This window comes from Malaclemys terrapin, chromosome 5 (genome assembly GCF_027887155.1).
Source record: "Malaclemys terrapin pileata isolate rMalTer1 chromosome 5, rMalTer1.hap1, whole genome shotgun sequence".
NCBI lineage: Eukaryota > Metazoa > Chordata > Testudines > Emydidae > Malaclemys > Malaclemys terrapin.
Window position 1 is genome coordinate 44,933,318 of NC_071509.1, and position 23,240 is coordinate 44,956,557.

The 23,240-nt window shown below is 49.1% G+C and overlaps 1 protein-coding gene across 6 annotated transcripts in view; it reads left to right on the forward strand.

Moving 5' to 3' along the window:
• The first annotated feature begins 1,454 nt into the window (after positions 1 to 1,454).
• The window catches only part of N4BP2 (NEDD4 binding protein 2), a 69,770-nt gene continuing 47,984 nt past the window's right edge, over positions 1,455 to 23,240 (forward strand). For 4 of the 6 annotated variants that reach the window (XM_054030036.1, XM_054030042.1, XM_054030038.1 and 1 more), the window contains exons 1-2: positions 1,455 to 1,598; positions 10,608 to 10,796. Coding sequence is in view for 1 of the 6 variants with exons in the window: in XM_054030039.1 (XP_053886014.1) it covers positions 10,795 to 10,796 (2 nt within the window). In the remaining 5 variants the exon portion in view is untranslated. The remainder of the gene's footprint in view (positions 1,599 to 10,607; positions 10,797 to 23,240) is intronic. The other 2 variants (XM_054030037.1, XM_054030040.1) reach the window with 1 other exon arrangement.

The window sequence follows — 23,240 nt, forward strand, 5'->3', positions numbered from 1 at the left end:
CAGGTAAGCGGCGCCCAGAGCCCTCACCTCCCCCCACTCCCCAACCCCCTGCCTCAGCCCTGACCCCCCTCCCACACCCAAACTCCTGGTGTGTGTGTGTGGTGGCCTAAGACTGCCCCCGCAGCAGCTGGCCAGAGGGCTGCCCAAACTGCTCAGGCCGCCCGTGGGCCAGCCGCTGCAGAAGTCACGCAGGTCCTGGAAAGTCACAGAATCCGTGACTTCTGAGACCTCCGTGACAGACTCACAGCCTTAATTATAGTGTACACATACCCTATAAAGGACTATCTTCATTGAGCCTAACACAACAGGGCCTAATTGTGAGTGGGAACTCAGGGCACTGCTATAATACAAATAACACTAATCTTTTTCATCTCCCTCCTAATACATGGTTGAATATTTGTTCAGCATTTTAAAAATGTGAATTACTATTTAAGTTTGGGTTGCCACCTCTGAGGTACAAAGAACTGAGACACCCACAATGATAGAAGCCATAAAACTGGACAGCTGGCAGTGTGCATTGAGCACCTTTACAGATTTCTGGGGACAGCTACCTCAAAAAAGGAACAGCTGGCACTGTTTACTGAAAACCCTTATCGATTTCCTGAGACAGCTACCTCAGAAAAGGGACAGCTGGCAGTGTGAACTGAACACCCTTACAAAGATTTCCCAGGACAGCTATCTCAAAAAAGGGGTGATCCAGGGAAAACCTGAACAGGTGGCAACCCTAATCCAACTGTTAAGAATTATTACTAACTAGATGAAAATGTTAATATAATTGCAAGCTTCTCAGGACAAGCACTACTTCATATTTTGTTTTACAGCATCAGAACAATGTGGCTTCTGTCTTGATTGGGGACTTTAGGCACTATTGCAATATAAACAGTATCAGATTATTTCTTAAAAAATCAGGAAACATAGACAGTTCCTACCTCCATGTTAATTCTGCCTCAGCCACAATGCATAGATACTATTTTCTATTGTTCATGCATACTGTAATGTGTTACCTTCCTCTCTCCTCCCCCCCCCCCAATACATGCTGGGGCACTGGTAGGGAGCAGGCGAACCCCATAGGGTTGCCAGGTGTCCAGTTTTCAACCGAACACCCAGTGGAAAAAAGGACCCTCTCCAGCCCCGTGAAAATGAGTGAGGGTGGGGGAGAGCAAGCGACAGAGGGAGGGGAGAAGATGGAGTGAGCCGGTCAAGGTCTCCGAGAAGGGGCGGGGCAAAGGTGTTTGTTCAGTCAGAAAGTTGGCGACCCTCCTCGGCAGACAAGCTGGGCGCGTGTTCTCCTGCCCGGGCCAGGCTGGGGCGGGGATCCCGGCTGGGCGGCGCTGCTGGGCCAGGCCCCGGGGGGTGGGGGGAAGAGTAGCGCGGAGCCTCCTCCTGGGCTGTTCTTCCCCGGCCGGACGGAGAGCGGCACTGTGTCCCCGCGGCGCGGCGCACGCTCCGCCTGAGCCGCCCCCTCTCACCCCCGCTCCTGCCGCCGCCGAGCAGCCTCCTCCCCCCACCTCTCCCCGGGCAGGAGCCGCCGCCGCCGCTGCACGGAGAAGCGAGCAGCTGAGGCCGCTCAGGGCTGCGCCTCGCCGGAGCTGTGTGAGGTAAGGGCGGCCCCGGGGGGTCGCTGTAGGGAGCGCGGCGGCTTGGGTGAGGGGGCCGTGGCTGCCGGGGAGGAGCCTGGGGGTGGTTGTTCCTTCCTCTCCCAACAGGGGCGAGCTGCCTGGCTTCCGGGGCCGGCCGATCCGGGCTGTGCTGCAGAGCGAGGCCTTGTCCTACCCGCACAGGCAGGTGCATCGCGGCCCTCGTCCCCTCCCACCGCTGCCGGCCGCTCCGCCTCGTCCCCTGGCCAGAGGGGCACCGGGAGCTGCCCTCGCCCCGTCCTGTGTCGTTCGCCTTCCCACACGGGGCAGTCCCGGGGGGTTCTTCTCTGGCCCCTGCTCGGGGCTGCCGCTGCGTTGGGGGCTGTGCCGCAGCGACCGAGCAGAGTCGGTCAGAATTAATGACAAAACAGAGCAAGAATCCCAGTCCCAAATGCGCTGGAAGATGAGCTGCCTGTAGCGGGGAGTATCGCCTAGGCAGCGCTTCCTGTGTGGTGGGAGATATCCCATCTCCTAGAACTGGAAGGGACCTTGAAAGGTCATCGAGTCCAGCCCCCTGCCTTCACTAGCAGGACCAAGTACTGATTTTGCCCCAGATCCCTAAGTGGCCCCCTCAAGGATTGAACTTACAACCCTGGGTTTAGCAGGCCAATGCTCAAACCACTGAGCTATCCCTCCCCCCCATCTTTTAGTACCTGTATGGGAAATGCTGAGCAGCGTGGCAGGACTTTGCAGACTAATTGACCTGGGCCTGACTACACTGGGAAATTGACTGGAATAGCTCTCTCTGAGCACTCTCCTGGAATTATTAGCAAAAACTAGGAGGAGGCCTAGTGGCACCTTAGAGACTAAACACATTTATTTGGGCATAAAAGCTTTCGTGGGCTAGTGCATTTCCAAAGCAGAGTGATTATTCTGGAATAAAAGAACCTGTTATAGAACAACTGCACCACCTGCACTTTTAGTTGAAGCTAGCACTGCAGTGGTGCAGAAGGACCCTGTGCAGGATTCAAGTTCTTGGTTGTACACACAAAGTTGCACTAGGAGTAGGACCTTCTTAACTAGTTAGTAAGTACCTTGCTGCCACACATGAATGCTCTCTCATCAAAGGCTCTTTTGTTTTAAATCAATAAAAGTTACTCTAGTTCACAACTGTAACTGTATCTCTGGGAATTAAATTGATTTAGGGCCAGTGTGGACATATGCATCCCACTTCTAATGTAATGAAACCAGTGCAAAAAGGCCTACTCTGTACCATTCATTGTAAAAATGGCCTTCCTGTTTACCTTTCTACACTCACTTCCTTTGGGGTTACGCAACCAGAAATCAAATAACACTGGCAAGTGATAGGATTCCATTTGTGAGCCTTCAAGCAAATCTAGGTATTAGAATGGTGCTGGCACTACTTGTGCACCTTTCCAATCACTTTGATGTGTGGTCATGAGATATATTACAAGTATGGAAGCCACTTGCAATACCAAAATTCCTGATGAGATTCTATCTAGAAGTTTGTGTAGATGCTATCGTTCCTCCAAACTTCCATACCCTAAATTACCTCACACCATAACAGCAGCCCTGTCAGCATAGTCTATTACAGCTTGTCTCCAAACACTTAGTTGGGCTATAACAAGATTCAGATCTACTCAAATTCACCTGAAAATATAGATTTTTTTTTTTTTTTTGTAAAAATTTCTGAACATGTATAACCTGTGGAAATGTTTCACTAATTTGTTTTTAAAACCTTACAAAGTATAAAAAATAGCTGTTTGCCATGTTCTCAATTCAAAAAGTGAATGCTTGAGAACCTTAAAGCGAAACTAACAATGCACAAAATACTAATTTATTTTAAAGTAAATTGTATTTTTAGACATCTTTGTTTGTAATAATCTCACACTTGTTTACAATGTGATTTTTGTGTTTTGTCCATTTTAAACATGATTTTAATCTATGCTTTAGACTTTCATTACGGGCAGGGCCGGCTCTGGCTTTTTTGCCGCCCCAGGCAAAAAAGCCTCCGGCCGCGCGCTCCGCGCCCCCCCCCCCCCCCAGCGCGGCAGGGGAGGGCGGCCGGAGCCCCGGGGGGAGGGCAGCAAGCCCCGGCGGCGAGCCCCAGCCGGGGCTCCGCTGTCCCCGGTGGCCAGAGCGCCGGGGGGAGGGCGGCGAGCCCGGTCGGGGCTCCGCTGTCCCCGGCGGCCAGAGCGCTGGGGGGAGGGCGGTGAGCCCGGTCGGGGCTCCGCTGTCCCCGGTGGCCAGAGCCGGAGCACCGCGCCGCCCCCCTCCAGGTGCCGCCCCAAGCACAAGCTTGGTGGGCTGGTGCCTGGAGCCGGCCCTGATTACGGGAATAACCAGAGTGTAATCACGTGCTGCAACATGGCTGATTTTGGTAGAGATGTGATTTTAAAATATTGGACAGGAATATTGCACTCTTGTTTTCAATACTCTTCATATTTTTCCCTTGTTTCCTTCCTACCCTTACTTTAAACTTGTTGTAACTAATGTAAACAACTTGAGTTCTAAGTTTTTAAACATTTAGGCCTTGGCTACACTTACCCGCTAGTTCGGCGGCTGGCAATCGAACTTCTGGGTTCGACTTATCGCGTCTAGTCTGGACGCGATAAGTCGAACCCGGAAGTGCTCGCCGTCGACTGCGGTACTCCAGCTCGGCGAGAGGAGTACCGCGGAGTCGACGGGGGAGCCTGCCTGCCGAGTGTGGACCAAGGTAAGTTCGAACTAAGGTACTTCGAACTTCAGCTACGTTATTCACGTAGCTGAAGTTCCGTACCTTAGTTCGAATTAGGGGGGTAGTGTAGACCTGGCCTTACAGTTCCTTCTCCGTGATATATTTTTCAGCATGCTCATTACAACTTGTGGTTGACTGGTGCCCCCATTTGCGGAAGTCATGGGTGGCAACCCTACTAAAAATAAAACAAAAACCTGAATACAAATCCTACTGGAAGTTAGCCTCCAGCTAAACAAAATAACAGCAGCAAAGGGGGCCTATGTTAGTTAATTCTGCTGAGACTGCTGAAGTAGACCAGGCCATAGGACTCAACTACACATGGAGTTATTCAGGAAGTCTTATTCCTGATGGCTTATCTGCACTTGAAACACTACAGTACCGCTGTAACACTTCACTGTAGAGGTACCCACACTGATGGGAGGGGTTCTCCCGGTGGTGTAGGTAATCCACTTCCTCAAGAGGCAATAGCTAGGTCAATAGAATAATTCGTCCTTTGGCCTACTGCTGTTTACTCGTGGAGGAGAGGGAGGGTTGGTCAATTTAACTATGCCACTCAGGAATATGCCACTGTGGAATTTTCACACACCTGAGCAATATAGCTGGGTCGACCTAACTTTAGTATAGGCCACGCCTGAATAACTCCATGGGCTTGTCTGTATTGAGTCTTGGGGTACATCTACACTACAGAGACTATAGATCAGCCTAACTATGTTGGTGTAGCTATGTTGGCGTAACCCCATAGCATGGATGCAGCCTACATTGACCAAAAAGGGTATTTCCTTCAGTGTATTAATACTAGGACGACCAGACATTGTGATAAAATTGGGACTGTCCCGATATTTAGCTGTTTGTCCCGCGTCCCGGCCAATGTATGGTTGGGATGCCATTTTCCTCGATATTTGGCATGGGGCTGGACTGGTCACCCTCGCTGGCAGGCTCCCTATCTGGCTCTGGGCATCTCCCGGAAAGTGGTCGGCAGGACCCTGTGGCCCCTAGGTGGAGGGGTGACCGGGGAGGGGGTCTCTGTGTACTGTGCCCGCCATGAGCGCTGGCTCCGCAGCTCCCATTGGCCGGGAACCACGGCCAATGAGAGCTGTGGGGGCAGGGCCTGTGGGCACGAGCAACACGCAGAGTCCCCTGCCACCCCTGACCCTAGGAGCTAGAGGGACCTGCTGTCCACTTCCCAGGAGCTGTCCCATGTAAGTGCCATCTGGACCCCAGCCCTGCCCCAGCCCTCAAGTGAGAAGGTGAGCAGCGGGTGGGGAGGCCAGCTGGGGCAATGGGGCATGCATGGCATGGCCAGATGCACATTGGTCTGCCTGGCCCTGTGCTGCCAGCATGCCCCTTCCTGTTGGGGGCGGAACCATGCTGTGCCACACAGCTCCCCCACCTAGTGCCCCCTGGATCAGCTATGCCCAGCCTTCCCTCCCCCCAACCCTCCCACCACAAATGCACAGTGCCCTGCACGCCACCACCCCTGCCCAGAGTCCAGTCGCCCACAGCTCCACCACAACTGCCTAGCAACCCATACAGAACTCCCCATTCCCTAATTCCCCAACACACACAGATCTTCCACTCCCCCACTATCCAGTGCCCTTCCCCATAATCCCACCATCACAACTACACAGTGCCCCACACAGACCCCCCACTGCCCAGCGCCCTGACACATACACATCTCCTCTGGTGCCCCCCCAACAGGCCTCCCACTGCCTAGCACCCCCAAACACACAAACCTCCTCCACCCCCTCACAGCCCAGCGCTCCCCCACAGACCTCCCAGACACTCACTCCCCCATGCCCTAACCCCTCCCCTGGGTGCACTCACTGGCCCTGCTGGGAGGTGAGGTAACTGTCAGCTGGGCTGAGCCAGCAGAGCAGCCGGGACTGGAACTGGGATCATGCACCCCTGCCCCACAGCCTCAGCCAGGGGCTGGAGCTGTGGCCCTGCGCCCCTGCCCTGTGGCTTGTGGCAGGGGCTGCAGCAGGGGCCGTATTCCCCTCTTGCAACTTCCTAGGGCTGTGCACCCTTCTCCCCCATGTGTCCTGATATTTTACTCTTGCGATCTGGTCACCCTAATTAATGCCACCTCCCTGAATGACACTAGCTATATAGACAGAAGCATTTTTCTGTTGCCATAGCTTTGTCTGCACTGGGGTTTAGATCAGCATAGCTATGCCGGTCAAGGTTGTGTTTTTTTTCACACCACTGACTGACATAGCTATGTCAATCTAACTTCTAAGTGTAGAGCAAGCCTCAGCATGCTGGGGTGTGACTGTAAAATACACTAGTCTGCTGTGCACTGTCACCATTTCGACCCTGCTCCTGTGCAGTAAAAGTTCCATATAGACAGTCTTATTCCAGAATAAGAGTGTCTTGTTCCTGTTAGTTTAACCCACTTTCAAAAAGCATTAATTTAAATAGGAACCAAGGCACTCTTTTTCTGGAATAAGAGTGTCCACACATGAAGTTATTCTGGAATAGTTATTCCTGAATAACTGCATGTGTAGACAAGCCCTAAAGGGTTTAGCATGTACCCTATTAGGAAGTTTTGACAAAACAAATTTGAAAACATGGTTGACTGAGCTGGCTAGACCAGGATGTTAAGGTCTTTTAAAAATTGGCAAAATTCTGAATTCAAATGTCTAGTCTTCAATGATTTTACTTTTTTTTCTACCACTTTGATGCATCTGTGACAGCTTCTTTCACAAACATAACTTTGGGTTAGAAAGTGGGATCATCAATTTTAAGTGCTAAAAGAAAAGAACTCAGGATTTTGTCCATCAGCCATACTCCAACTCTACGTCCTGTTCTGGACGCAACTTCTGATCTTTATATTTGGGATGAGTTTTATTGGCTAAAATAATAGAAATGTTTCAGAAATCTTCTGGATGCTACTTTGAAATTACATTTTCAATAAGACTGGGATGGTAATGTCAGGAGCTTGTGAACTGTCAGGTCTTTCATCACTGTTGTAAACTATTTCCTCTTTGTTAAGGACTGAGTTATGTAAAATATGCTCTATGTTTTGATCAATGTTCTCCTTATGCTTAGAAAAATTTCAACATACTTTGGTGCAAATGTGTAGACAATCTTCTTAAGAATTCCATAAACTGTCTCTAGGAAATTGGGGCGTCAGTTCTCCTTTTTGAATCAACCAGTCATAACAGTGGTTGTGGAAGAATGTTTAAACTTCCACAAGTGTGCTTTAGGACTGTATGTCCATAGTCGTGGTCCACTAATTTAACAAGATTGAAAATGCCACATCGCACCAGTGTAGACATGACAGCTGTACAGCACTGTGGGTTAAACCTGTCTTCGTACTGCTGAGTAGGGAAAGCGTTGCAGTCTGTCCACACTGACAGCTGCCAGCGCACTGTCGTGGCCACATTTGCAGCACTTGCAGCAGCATTGGTAGCGGTGCATTATGGGCAGCTCTTCCCATTCTGGCGCCATGGGTTGTGGGAAGGGTGCGGGGGGTGTGGGGCATTCTGGGTCTTGTCCCAACGCCCCATGATGCATCGCCCCGCAATCCCTGTGTTTCCATCCACATTTGGCGCCATCTTTCAACAGTTTCTGTGCAGCGCGATCTGTGTTCCGTTTCGGTCTGCGGGAAATGGAGGCGTATGCTGACGAGTCTCGCCAGCACATCACGTTTGGCAGTCGAGCTATTCCTTAAGATCCAAAGTGACAGTGAGGAGTCAGACGATGATAGCGAATCGTGTAACGCGTACGACACGAAATTGCTTGTGGCATTCACGGACATGCTCAGCACCGTGGAACGCCGCTTTTGGGCTCGGGTTCAGGAAGTTGCGGGCCGGGACTTTTTTCGCAGAGCGGAAGATCACAGTAGGGGAAGTCGAAATGCCCATTGTGATCCTTGGAGACCCCGCTTACCCGTTAACGCCGTAGCTTGTGAAACCCTACACAGGGAGCCTTAACAGCAGCAAGGAACGGTTCAACTACAGGCTGAGCCGATGCCGAATGACTGTGGCGTGTGCTTTTGGCCGTTTAAAGGGCCGCTGGCGATCTCTGTATGGGAAGCTGAACTTGGCCGAAAACAGCATCCCTGTGGTTATATCCGCGTGCTGTACCCTCCATAATATTTTTGAAGGGAAGGGTGAAAGATTCAGTCAGGCATGGACCTCCGAGGTTCAACACCTGGAGGCTGAATTTGCACCGCCAGAGAGCAGGGCTATTAGAGGGGCCCAGCACGGGGCTGCAAGGATTAGGGATGCCTTGAGGGAGCAATTTGAGGCTGAAAACCAGCAGTAATGTCTGGTGCCCTGCAGGGGAATGAAGTGCAGTGGTTACAATGTCAGTAGGAATCTGTGTTTGCTAAGCCGATTTACAGTGCCTGTTTCTTTCCTGGGCTAAGGTATCTTTTACTTTATGCAATAATAAAGAATGTTTTCAAAGCCAAAAAATCCATTTATTGAAAAGAAAATCATTTATTGAAAGAAACACAACTGTTTGGGAATCAGAAAGGGCAAGGGGGTGGGGTGGGGAACGGTACAATCATAGATTTGCGTATGTCCTGTCTGGAGTGCTGTGCAATGAGTGCTGCACTTCAGGATGGCTATATTGCATGGTGATGGGGGTTGAGTGCAGAGAGTAAGGATCGTAGTTCTCAGGGCTGGTTGGTGAAGATACAGGTGTTGGAGGCAGCTGGTGGTGGTAAGAACCCGGATGTTGGGGAAAGTGGGTTGGAGGTGACATGGGGGCACAAGGGAAAGAGTTTTGGGACAAGCGTTGCGGGGGGGAGGGTGCGGGCGTGGTAGTGCTCTGCCTGCATGGCTACGAGCGCCTGGATAGAGTCTGCTTGGCACTCCATGATGCTTGTCAGCCGATCCGTGCTTTGCTTCCAGTGCGCTGCGTGTTCCTTGCGGATCCTGCTTTCGCTCTCCCTCCACTCCTGCGCTTTTTTATTCTCTGTAAGAGATTGATGCATTACTTCGTGCAGCCTGTCTTCTTTGCGTTTTTGCGATCTCTTCCGGAGTTTTTGCAGTCTCTCAGCCGGTGATAACATGGACGGCTGAGATCTCAAGGTTGCGTCCGTAAAGGCAAAATGCAACACTTAACAGAGGAAGCATTGTTTATACCAGACAGAATAATGATTCCCTGGCACTTAAGGAGGGCACACACAGTCTACACAATAGCATAATTTTCGGGTCCCAAAGAGAGTGTCCATAACCCACGGGAGCCCCAAAATGGTGAGTAAGGGGGACTGATTGTTTCAGGGCTGTACTGTCCTCTGGGTTTCTGTGCCTTGGGAAGAGCCAACAGCTGCAGGGGGCACCTACACTGAACACTGTCCCAACATTTTCCACAGGAGTTTATCTTGGAAGATATCTCGCTGCTGAGGGTAACCTGGGAAGCAAGGGAGGGTCTTCTACTGCAATCTGGCTTTCGCCCTGGCCCATATGCAGCTTGCCTGTGAGCAGCAATGGTCCCCCCCACCCTTCGCGGCACAGTGGCGCGGACATGTTAGCTTGATTGGGACAAGGACCACGGTGGCTCTTCCAATAAACCTGCGCAAGCGCATTGCCCACATTCTGGATGAGACTTTTGAAGAGATTACCGAGGTCGATTACTGCGATGTGATAAACCACATCAATGCACTATTCCGCATCTAGGCATGCATGCAGCCCTAACCCTCCTCTCCCAAAGAGTCCGCACCAAAAGAATTCCTTCCAGAAAAAAAAAAAAAAAAAAAAGCCGCTTACCAGGAACCTGCTCTTCTGTTTGTCCTCCACCAAGTACCGGCCGCTGCGACTGGCTACCTTCCTCCTGTCTTGAGAAGAGCTCCTGGCTGCATGCCTCCAGGGATTCCGGGGTGTCTCCCCCCCTCCCCAGCACCCTCACTCCCGCTTTCCTCTTCTTCCTCCTCCTCCCAAAGCTCTGAAGTATCCATGGTGGTGTTCAGAGTGGAGGTGGAACCAAATGAAAAAAACTTATTTCTAGTTTGAACTCTGTTCTGCTTTTACAGGTATGGTTGGTGAGTTATGCCTATGTCTAATGCAATTCAGTTTTTTCTAAGTTAGTAACTAGAGATTCTTAGCTGAATTCAAAGTTATCTTTGTCCTTTAGAAAAGTGAGTTAAATCTGACTGAGCTTATTGCACAGGTGCCAGGGTAATTGTCAGTAAATGTTAGAATATGTGGCTATAAAAGAAGTTATATTATTCGGTCTTTAAATTGGCTCAATGTTATTAGATTGTTGGAAAATTATATACGGTATTTTATTTTGTATTTTGATGATTTCTCTTTATAAAGAAAGTGCACCCGCACCAACTGATGCCTGATTCGTATATTCAACAATATGGTTTCCTGACAACAAGAAAGCAGCATATCAGATGTTTACATTCATTGAAGAGTTTGTAGATATCAGTGCTGGTTTCTGCAAGATATGAAGGGACTCACCGCTAGGGAACCTAGTATGGTGTAGTCAACAAAGCTCAAAATGTAAGTTCCTTTAGAATTATTATTTTATTTGAACTATAAATGTTTTTTTTCCCCCAGTCTGTAGAGATCTATAGTCTTTCAAAACGGAAAAAGGAACATTGAAATGTTTTGAGTGTATGTGGTTTGAAAAATAGAATGTGAAATAGAAATATTGATTCTTTTAAGTCTAGTTACTTAAATATCTTCTCTCAAATTTTTCTCAGCGATTAATTACCATAGCAATCATACCACCCGAGATTGTATGTTAAAAGCTATGCCGTTTAAGGCCATTTCTATATATGAACCTGAGGCCTCCACAGTAAAAACATGTAAGTGTTTTTTCCACTTGTCTCTAGGTCTGTTTTTTTTTTTTTCCCTTGGACTGTTCTGCGCTCCACAGTGTTTGTTTGCTCAATCCCTGCCCAGCATCTTGACGTTTAGGTGCAAATTTCTGCTGCTGATTATTTCTTGTGTTTTTTGACCAATCATGCTTGTTTTGGGTGGGCTTATTGACAACCGTTGGTCCACATTTTTGTATGAAACATAAAACCAAATTCGAGACCACTTCTAGTCATTAATCTCATGCAGAGATCAAAAACTTACCTGACATGACTAAGTACTAAGACAACTAATGGCTTTGAAAAATTACCTGCACTTGCATTCCTCCCTTGATGCAGTGTCCTCTGTGAATTAAAGATTGCAACTTTCTAATCATGCAAAACTGAACACCCGGGCCCTGCCCCTTCTCCGAGGCCCCACCCCACTCACTCCATCCCCTCTCCCTCCGTTGCTCGCTCTCTCCCACCCTCACTTACTCGCTCATTTTCACCAAGCTGGGGAGGCTCTAGCCATCCGTAGCCAGAACTCTATTGATTTTGGGGACAATTGGAACATTGAAAGAGGAGAAAAAGGAGTCGCATTGAGCCACTGTTCTCTGTTAATGCCACCAATTAAAATCTGGCAGCATAGCAACACTCCTTCTCATCCTCCCAATGGAGTTTAATATGCTGACACCTGAATGGCAAATGAAAAATAATTGCTCTCCCTCCTGGGAGCTGTGGGTAGTATACTCAGCCATCAGGGGGTAGCCAGAGGGAGAGGCAAGAGAAGGCTTCATTCTTTCCTTCCTTCCTCTTTCCTAATGTCCTGCTGTGACAGTCTGTACCCCTATGTTTATTCTTTTACAGGATTATAATAAGTTTTGTACAAAGTATGCCTTGTGAGGTATCATTTGAAAACTCATAATCTGTTGAATATTATTATCTTGTTAAAATGTGTGTGGCAACACTATGTAATGTTATAAGATTTTATTGCATAATGTTACTGAAGTATGTTGTAATTTTGGGGAGTGCCCACAGACCAATTCCTCAGAGACAGAAAGGCTAGCCAACACCCCAGCCAGGTTTCAGTGAGATCAACTAGTTAAATGGCCATTCTTTAGCAGGAGACAGGGTGTAAGTGAGAGAACCTACATCTTGAACAAAGAAACAGTTTAAAGTTCCCTCCAAACAGACTTTCCCTCACTCATGACTCAGCTGGAAACAGGTTTTGTGAAACAGCTGGAGATGCTCTAGCACAAGAGATTAGATTATAAAAGAGGACAACGCCTTAGAGCACTTCTCCCTTTCTCCCTGTTCATGGTGTCAACAACTCCTGAAGTACAGGAGAGGGGGAATCCTGACTGAAGAGGTGTTCAGCCAGTAAAAGACCGCAAAAAAGCATGTGATGAGAAAAACCTTTGCTTTTAATTCACTTAGGCCTTGGCTACACTTGCGAGTTGCAGTGCTGTAAAGCCGCCCCCAGCGCTGTAACTCACTCCCCGTCCACACTGGCAAGGTATTTGCAGCGCTGTATCTCCTTGGTTGCAGCGCTGCATGTACTCCACCTCTCCGAGAGGAATAGCAAGTGCAGCGCTGCCTCTGCAGCGCTGTGACGTCAGTGTGGCCGCCCAATGCGCTGTGAATGGCCTCCAGAATTATTCGGCAGTATCCCACAATGCCTGTTCTAGCCACTCTGGTCATCAGTTCAAACTCTACTGCCCTGGCCTCAGGTAACCAACCATGTGACCGACCCTTTTCATTCTCCGGGAATTTTAAAAATCCCCTTCCTGTTTGCTCAGCCCAGCGTGGCGTGGAGTGCTATCAGCAAATCTTTCCAGGTGACCATGCCTCCACGCGCCAAGTGAGCCCCAGCATGAAGCAATGGCGAGTTGCTGGACCTCATCAGTGTTTGGGGGGAGGAAGCTGTCCAGTCCAGCTGCGCTCCAGCCGTAGGAATTACGATACCTTCGGGAAGGTATCAAAGGACATGATGGAAAGGGGCCATGACTGGGACGCCCTGCAGTGCAGGATTAAAGTCAAGGAGCTGCGGAGTGCCTACCACAAAGCCTGCGACGCAAACGGCTGCTCGGGTGCTCCCCCCGCGACCTGCAGATTCTACAAGGAGCTGGATGCGATACTTGGGGTTAACCCCACCTCCACTCCGAGCACCACCATGGACACTTCAGAGCCGGTGTGGGAGGGGAGAGGAGGAGGAGGAAAACGGGAGTGATGGTGGTGGGCCGGATGGAGACACCCTGGAATCCCTGGAGCCATGCAGCCAGGAGCTCTTCTCGAGCCAAGAGGAAGGTAGCCAGTCGTAGTGGCTGGTACTTGGTGGAGGGCAAACAGAAGAGCAGGTTCCCGGTAAGCGTTTTTTGTTTTTTTGGGGGGATTTTTTCAGTGCGGGCTCTTTGGGAGAGGAGGGTTAGGCATGCATGCCTAGATGCGGAATAGTGCATTGATGTGGTTTATCACATCGCAGTAATCGGTCTCGGTAATCTCCTCAAATGTCTCATCCAGAATGTGTGCAATGTGCTTGCGCAGGTTTATAGGGAGAGCCACCCTGGTCCTTGTCCCACCCAGGCTAATGTGTCCGCGCCACTGTGCCGCGAGGGGCGGGGGGACCATTGCTGCACACAGGCAAGCTGCATAGGGGCCAGGGCGGAAGCCGCATTGCAGTAGAAGACCCTCCCTTGCTTCCCAGGTCACTCTCAGCAGCGAGATATCGTCCAGGACGAACTCCTGTGGAAAATGTTGGGACAGTGTTCAGTGTAGGTGCCCCCTGAAGCTGTTGGGTCTCCCCAAGGCACAGAAACCCAGAGGACAGTGCAGCCCTGAAACAATCAGACCCCATTACTCACCATTTTGAGGCTCCCGTGGGATATGTGTGCTCTGTTTTGGATGGGAAAATTATGCTATTGTGTAGACCCTGTGTGTTTTCTACTCCTTAAGTGCGAGGGGAAGCATTACTCTGTCTGGTATAAACAATGCTGCCTTTGTTAAATGTTGCATTTTGCCTATACAGCTGCATCAACCTTGAGACCTCAGCCGTCCCTCTTATCGCCTGGTCAGAGACTGCAAAGACTCAGGAAGAGACCGCGAAAAAGCAAAGACGACATGCTGCAAGAAGTGATGTGGCAATCTATTAAAGAGAACGAGAAGGCACAGGACTGGAGGGAGAGAGAAAGCAGGATCCGCCAGGAAAACGCAGTGCACCGGCGGCAAAGCACCACACACCGGCAGCAAAGCACTGATAGGCCCATCAGCATCCTGGAGCGCCAAGCAGATGCTATCCAGGAGCTGGTAGCCATGCAGAAAGAGGAGCAGTAACGCAAACGCCACCCCTCCTTACAGCCCTTGTCCCAAAACTCTTTCCGTTGTGCCCCACTGTCACCTCCAACCCACTTTCCCCAACTTCCATGTTCTTCATGCAACCCGCTGCCTCCAACACCAATATCTTCACCACCCAACCCTGAAAACCACGACCCTTACCCTCTGCACTCAACCCCCATCACCATGCAGTATAGCTGCCTTGAAGTGCAGCACTCACTGCACAGCACACCAGACAGAACATACACGAATCTGTGATTGTACTGTTCCCTACTCCACCCCCTTGTTTCTTTTCAATAAATAATTTTTTTTTCTTTTCAATAAATGGATTCTTTGGCTTTGAAAACATTCTTTATTACTGCATAAAGTAAAAGACTCCTTAGCCCAGGAAATAAACAGGCACTGCAAGTCTGCTTGTCTGCTAAGCAGATACTGATTCCTAAAGATTGGAACTACTGCACTTCACTCCCGTGCAAGGCACCAGATTTCACTGCTGGTTTGCAGACTCAAATTGCTCCCTCAAGGCATCCCTAATCCTGGCAGCCCCGCGCTGGGCCCCTGTAATAGCCCTGCTCTCTGGCTGTGCAAATTCAGCCTCCAGGTGTTGAACCTCGGAGGTCCATGTCTGAGTGAAGCTTTCACCCCTCCCTTCACAAATATTATGGAGGGCACAGCACGCGGATATAACCGCAGGGTTGCTGCTTTCTGCCAAGTCCAGCTTCCCATACAGAGATCACCAGCAGGCCTTTAAACGGCCAAAGGCACACTCCACAGTCATTCGGCACCGGCTCAGCCTGTAGTTGAACCGTTCCTTGCTGCTGTCAAGGCTCCCTGTGTAGGGTTTCATGAGCCATGGCATTAACGGGTAAGCGGGATCTCCAAGGATCACAATGGGCATTTCAACTTCACCTACCGTAATCTTCCTCTCTGGGGAAAAAAGTCCTGGCCTGCATCTTCCTGAACAGCCAAGTGACCTTTCCGGGTCAGCCTGTGTTAATGTCAATGAAACGGTGATCCACAAGCGCCTGGAGAACCATAGAGAAATACCCCTTCCGATTAACCTACTCGGATCCTACGTGGGGTGGTGCCAGAATAGGAATGTGTGTCCCATCTATCGCCCCTCCACAGTTAGGGAACCCCATTTGTGCAAAGCCATCCACTATTTCCTGCACGTTACCCAGAGTCACGGTTCTTCTGAGTAGGATGCGATTTGATGCCAGTTTGCAAGGCCATTACACGATTCCAACGGTCGACTTCCCCACTCCAAACTGGTTTGCGACTGACCGGTAGCTGTCTGGAGTTGCCAGCTTCCAGATTGCAATAGCCACCTGCTTCTCCACTGGCAGGGCAGCTCTCAATCTCGTGTCCTTGCGCCTCAGGGTGGGGGCGAGTTCCTCACACAGTCCCATGAAAGTGGCTTTTCTCATCTGAAAGTTCTGCAGCCACTGCTCATCATTCCAGACTTCCATGACGATGTGATCCCACCACTCGGTGCTTGTTTCCCGAGCCCAAAAGCGGCGTTCCACGGTGCTGAGCATGTCCGTGAATGCCACAAGCAATTTCGTGTCGTACGCGTTAAACGGCTCGATAGCATCGTCGGACTCCTCACCCTCACTCTCACTGTCACTTTGGATCTTACTGGAATGGGGAGTTGGGGTTTTTTGTTTTGTTTACTTAAATGTGACCTAATCATACCCCTTTGGGAGATGTCAGGGACTTAAGAAGAGGAGTATCACATTCTGATTCATCCAAGAACTTTATTCAAGTGGCACCATCATAGGACCTAACCACGTCAGCGACACCATCAGGGACTCGTTCACCTGCACATCTACCAACGTGATATATCCCATCATGTGCCAGCAATGCCCCTCTGCCATGTACATTGGCCAAACTGGACAGTCTCTACGCAAAAGAATAAATGGACACAAATCTGACATCAGGAATCATAACATTCAAAAACCAGTGGGAGAACACTTCAACCTCTCTAATCACTCAGTGACAGACTTGAAGGTGTCAGTTTTGCAACAAAAAAACTTCAAAAACAGACTCCAAAGAGAGTCTGCTGAACTTGAATTAATATACAAATTAGACACAATTAACTTAGGCCTAAACAGAGACTGGGAATGGTTGGGTCATTACACTAATTGAATTTTTTTCCCCCATGTTAACTTCTCCTCACACCTTCTATGGGTCATCTCGATTATCACTTCAAAGTTTTTTCTTCTGCTGCTACTGATAGCTCATCTCAATTGATTGGCCTCATACAATTGGTATGCGTACTTCCACCTTTTCATGTTCTCTGTATGTATAAATATCTTCTGTCTGTGTGTTCCACTTTATGCATCTGAAGAAGTGAGGTGTAGCCCACGAAAGCTTATGCTGAAATAAATTTGTTAGTCTCTAAGGTGCCACAAGTACTCCTGTTCTTTCTACCCCAGGTCAGTTGCACTTTAGATCTCACACCAAAGACAATGCTTGTAGCCAATCCTATAATAAAGTATCTAAAGATTTACTAAAAAGGAAACGAGTTATTTGCAAAGTTAAAGCAGGGAAACATATATACACAAATGAGTTACAATCTTAAGGATAAAAAGGTAATAGAAGTTCTATAATAAGCAAGCTCTATATGTCCTTTAGGGCTAACCCAGGCTAAACAGCTAGGTCGGGGTTCTCAAACTGGGGGTCAGGACCCCTCAGGGGGTCATGAGGTTATTACATGGGGGGTCACAAGCTGTCAGCCTCTACCCCAAACCCCGCTTTGCCTCCAGCATGTATAATAGTGTTAAATATATTAAAAAGCCTTTTTAATTTATAAGGGAGGGTCACACTCAGAGGCTAGCTATGTGAAAGGGGTCACCAGTACAAAAGTTTGAGAACCACTGAGCTAGGTATCACTTGCTTATGCTTAGAAAACTTTACCCCTCTTCCCCCATTACTCCAAGCAGCAAGGAGATGCAGTTCCCTCTTAGGGTTACAGTAACTTCTCACTTAAAGTTATCCCGGTTAACGTTGTTTCGTTGCTGATCAGTTAGGGAACATGCTCGTTTAAAGTTGTGCAATGCTCCCTTCTAACATCGTTTGGCAGCCGCCTGCTTTTCCACTGCTTGCAGGAAGAGCAGCCAGTTGCAGTTAGCTGGTGGGGGCTTGGAACCAGGGTGGACCGGCAAGGCCGCTGGCAAAGATCACAGACTGGTCAGTGTGCGGGGGTGCCGTCAGCTCAGTGCAGAAGGGTTTCATGTCCTGCGAGGGATGCTACAAGTACAACTTCCTCCTTCAGACGGCCATCCAGGAGGCCAGGAGGTCCAAGAGGCAGTGCGCAGTAGCATGGCTTGACCTGACCCCACCATCACAACTTGCCACCCTGGGAGAGTTTGGGATGCCAGAAACATTCATCCAGATCCTCCAGGACTCTACAAGGACTGCACCACCACCATCCACGCCATGGACAGAGAGACGGACGCCATCCCCATCCGCCGCGGCATGAAACAAGGATGCCCCCTTAGCCCCATCATCTTCAACCTAGCCATGGAACAGCTCATCCGAGCCATCTCCAGTGGCCCGACCGGCTTCAACCTGCATGGCAAGAAAATCAGCATTCTGGCCTACGCGGATGATCTGGTCCTGACCGCGGATGACCGAGAGAGCCTCCAAGGTATGCTAGATGCCACCAGCCAGGCTACTGACTGGATGGGGCTCCGCTTCAATGCGAAGAAGTGCGCAACTCTGCACATTGACGGCAGCAAAAGGAACTCGGTGCAGGCAATGGGGTTCCAGATCCAGGGTGAGCCCGTCATCCCCCTGGCAGAGGGGCAGGCATACCAGCACCTGGGCACTACAACAGGTTTCCGTGTCTGATAGACACCCGAGGACACTATCCAGGAGATCTTGCAGGACGCCGCCAAGATTGATGCCTCCCTGCTGGCACCGTGGCAGAAGATAAACGCCCTGAACACCTTCCTGATCCCACGCATCTCGTTCACCCTAAGGGGATCCACCGTGGCGAAGGTGCCCCTCAACAAGGCAGACAAGATCATCCGGAAGCTGGTGAAGAAGTGGCTGTTCATTCCCCAGAGAGCCAGCAACGAGGTGGTCTACATCGCCCACAGGTACGGCGGCGCCAACGTCCCCCACATGGGTGACCTGTGCGACGTCGCGGTGATCACCCACGCCTTCCGCCTGCTGACATGTCCCTACACCACGGTAAGGAACATCGCAGCGAATGCCCTGCATGACGTGACAGAGAAGCAAATCGGCAGAGCCTCCTCCATCCAAGACATCGCCACCTTCTTGAGCGGCTCCCTGGAAGGGGAATTTGGATGGGACGGGCGTGACATGGCTTCACTGTGGTCCAGCACTCGCAATGCCGCGCGTCGCCTGGGGAAGCGCATCGGCTGCCGCTGGGAGTGGTGCGAGGAGCGCCAGGAGCTGGGAGTCCAGGTGCTGCACATCAGGTCCGATGACAACACCATCGTCACCCCGAGTGCCAGGGGCTTGCTGGAGAGGACTCTGAAGGCTGCCATCCACTCGCTGTACGTGGAAACCCTGAAGCGTAAACCGGACCAGGGTAAAGCCTTTGAGTTGACCAGCAAGTGGGACGCAAGCAACCACTTCCTCACCGGGGGCGGCTTCACCCGTTTCGCCAACTGGCGGTTCATCCACCGTGCCCGGCTCAACTGCGTCCCGCTCAACGGAGCTGTCCGCCACAGGAACCAAGACAAGCGTTGCGGGAATTGCGGCTACTTCGAGACCCTGCCTCACGTCTTGTGCAGCTGCAAACCCCACTCCAGAGCCTGGCAGCTGCGCCACAACGCCATCCAGAACCGCCTGGGGAAAGCCATTGCGCCATGCCTGGGGGAGATCTCTGTGAACTGCACCATCCCTTGTACTGATAGCCAGCTACGACCTGACGTGGTTGTCACTGACGAGGCCCAGAAAAAGATCATCCTCGTCGACGTCACGGTCTCCTTTGAGAACAGGACCCCGGCATTTCGCGACGCCCGAGCTCGTAAGCTGGAAAAGTATGCCCCCCCCCCCACCCCGGCTGACACCCTGAGAGCGAAGGGCTACGAGGTGCAGATGGACGCTCTGATTGTCGGAGCCCTGGGCGCCTGGGACCCCTGCAATGAGCGTGTGCTGCAGACCTGCGGGATCGGTCGATGCTACGCATGGCTCATGAGGCACATCATGGTCTCAGATGCAATCCGATGGTCCAGGGACATCTACATCGAGCACATCACCGGCCACCGACAGTACCAGGAGGCGTGAGCCAGAGTGACATGGTTCTCCCACTACGAGAAAGGGACCAAGTGACCTTCTCCGTTGGATCATATGAACTGGAACCATAAACTCCCTGAACATTAAATCTCACCAAATGAGGGTCAATCCATCCTCATCATCATATCCACTCATTATACTCCACACCCGAACATAGCCACTCTATGAACTTCATACCCTCATATCTCAATGCCTTAGTTTGACCCATCAACCTTTTACCCCCAATCGGGGATATTGCAGATTATGTATTCCTTATGCCACTTGATCTTAAACCAAACTTTACACCCTTGATAATCTGTATGTTATTCCCTGGTAACCAGAAACTTCTATGCTCAAACTCTGTTTACTTTTTTTTTTAACATCATCTTAATAAAATGTTGTTCAAGAGTAGGTTCAGCTTACTTAAATGGGAAATGCACATCACACACACACACACGGTGTGTGTCTCTGTCTGTGATGCTGTCTCCCCTCCCTCCATTCCTGCTGCCTTGTAGAGTGTGAGAGTTGACCCTTGAGGGTTCAGCCAATTGCTAGTTCATCATTTAGCAGTAAGGCATTCCATGGGAAATATTCCACACTTTGACCCCTCCAACTCAACCAAGCTTCACAATCATCATCACTATGTACCAGTATTAAATTGTTTGTTTAAAACTTATACTGTGTGTGTGTATATGTGTGTGTATATATATTAGTCTTTTGTCTGGTGAAAAAAATTGCCCTGGAACCTAACCTCCTCATTTACATTCATTCTTATGGGGAAATTGGATTTGCTTAACATAGTTTCGCTTAAAGTCGCATTTTTCTGGAACTTAACTACAATGTTAAATGAGGAGTTACTGTATTTATTCTCTTCCCCTCTTCTGCTTTGATTTGAAAACTCAGCTGATGGGAGGAATTCACTTACAAGACCCATCTTCCTGGAGGAGGGCGAGTAAACAATAAGTCTTTTGTCCTCTTTAATGTTTTCCACTCTAGTCCATCAGGTGTTGATGAGCCTTCCTTGTAAGGCAGGAACACCTTCTGTTGGTGATCAGCATTTCAAATGAGTTAAAGTCTCTCTCCTGTCTGGTGATTTACACAGTTGCTGAGGCTTACAATGCAAGCACTCAAATACTACATTACAATAAGGGATACAAATATTATAAGTGAGATTAATGCATGCAGCAACTCGCAAGCATTCAGTAAAGTCTAACAGTAACCACGTTCTTATCATTCTAATAACTATTTTAACAATACTAACATAGAGGTGAGCCAAACTGCTTAGCTGTGTAATTATCTGAAGATAATTATGCATCTGAAGAAGTGAGGTTTTTACCCATGAAAGCTTATGCCCAAATAAATCTGTTAGTTTTTAAGGTGCCACCACTCCTCGTTGTTTGTGTAATTATCAGTATTCAGTTGAGGGGGGCTTTGGCATGAGGTGGAACCTGGTCTGCCAGTGTCATGTAGTGGACAAAGAACATAATTTCCAATTGCACTTCAATATACAGACCTGCGGGACAGCCTCAATTGTAGGTTCCAGGTAACATAACATGAATCAATCTGTATTTAAGGCCCTGTACTGAGCTCTGGATGGGAGTTGTTTCACCTAGAGTAGGGGTAGGCAACCTATGGCATGCTTGCCAAAGGCGGCATGCAAGCTGATTTTCAGTGGCACTCACGCTGCCCAGGTCCTGGTCACCAGTCCAGGGGGCTCTGCATTTTAATTTAATTTTAAATGAAGCTTCTTAAAAATGTTAAAAACCTTATTTACTTTACATACAACAATAGTTTAGTTCTATATTATAGACTTATAGAAAGAGACCTTCTAAAAACGTTAAAATGTATTACTGGCACGCAAAACCTTACATGAGAGTGAATCAGTGAAGACTCGGCACCCCACTTCTGAAAGGTTGCTGACCCCTGAGCTAGAGTAAGATGGGGCAGTAACAGCATGCTGATGTAGATGTAGTGAAGGCTAGAAATGGATTTCTAATTCGTTAGCAAGAGGCTGTAATATACCCTGTAGCTCATGGTTTAATTCTAGGTACCTCTGTTGTACATATATCCAGTTAGAGAAAGCAGCTGTTTCATTTCAGCATTGATAAAGAACTGAGCTCCTCTGGCACAGTCTCAACTTCACTGTTTTCACACAGACCTCTTCCCTGATAACTGCTTCAAGGGCACACATTCAGCTTGTGGATGAATTAAATATTCACCCACAAGATGATTCAAGTACACATGTGAGTGGGTGTGCAGAGTCCACCTTTCTGGAAATTGCTTTCTTAATAACTCTTCTATTTATCAAATCAGCTCATTAAGAAATGGGCATTTTCTGAAAAATAAGATGGCTTTTCAAATCACAATACCTAAGCAGTTATCCTTAGCCTGGATGAGAGTAAAGAGAGGCAGCTGCAGGGAGCCAGTTGCAGCTCTGTGATCTTCCGCTGCTGCCCACTCCAAAGAAAGTTAGAACAGCAGGGCTGATATAAAGTCACAGACCTTACACCAGTTGAAGATGAGTCATAGGGGAACTGTGATCTATCATGTCTCTCCACCAGAACACCCCTCCTTTCTCTTACACTGGTGGAGGAGGAGCTGCTGGCACAGGAGGTGATGGAACTATTTCCACTGGCATAGAATCCCCTACAGAAGGGAAATTCTCCAATAGCTATTCCTGGCTGTTCAAGCAGCACACAGCACTCTTAGCGGACTAGAGATGCCAACCCTACCACTCTTCGCAACTTGCAGCTTTTTGGGTTATTCTTAGAATGTGAAAGAGCTCCTAGATATAACAAAATATGAACTGCAAGAAAAAGCAGAGGTGTGTTTCAGAGTAATAAATTGGGTTAGTATAAGCAGAGGGTGGCATAAAAATGCAGCACATAATATGCTCAATTTGTGCTACTAGAAACCATGTTCTAAGCACAATGCACCACGCTAAGAGTGCACACTTTTCTAAAGATGGAACTGCATTTAAGCTGAATTTATGCATTGTTTCATTAACTCTGTTCCTGGCTCTGTGGTAGCAGGGCTTAAATTTGTTATTCCTTCTTTAAATACTCCATTTTCAATGACATGCCAACCTGTGTGCGCAAGTCTGATTTTTTTCAGTTACCTCTTGTTTTGGCGATTGATACACACAATAATATTTGCCTAGGCTGACTTCACTTTTTTGAATTACCAGTGTATTCAACATAAATAAAATGCTTTCAGAGCACTTCTTCTTATATATAGGACCTGTTGGTGACTGGATCTTGCCAGGGCACTTGGTGGAGTGGAAAAGAGAAATCACCTTCTCTCCAGATACAGTTAGTGTCTGAGCTCTCCTGTGAACAGGGACTGCTTTCTGCGCAGAGGTTGAAATCATACCAAAAGGGGCAGAGAGGAGCTTCTGCCATGGCAGTACTTCTCCTCCACAGCTGGTCAGCAGTGCTGGCCATGTACAGAGGGAAGCACACTCCACCATCCTAAGGATGGATGTACAGAATGCACTCTCCCTGGATGCCAGGGAGTTACGGGCACAATCCCTCCTGGAGCTCCACAGGTGGTGCTGCACCCA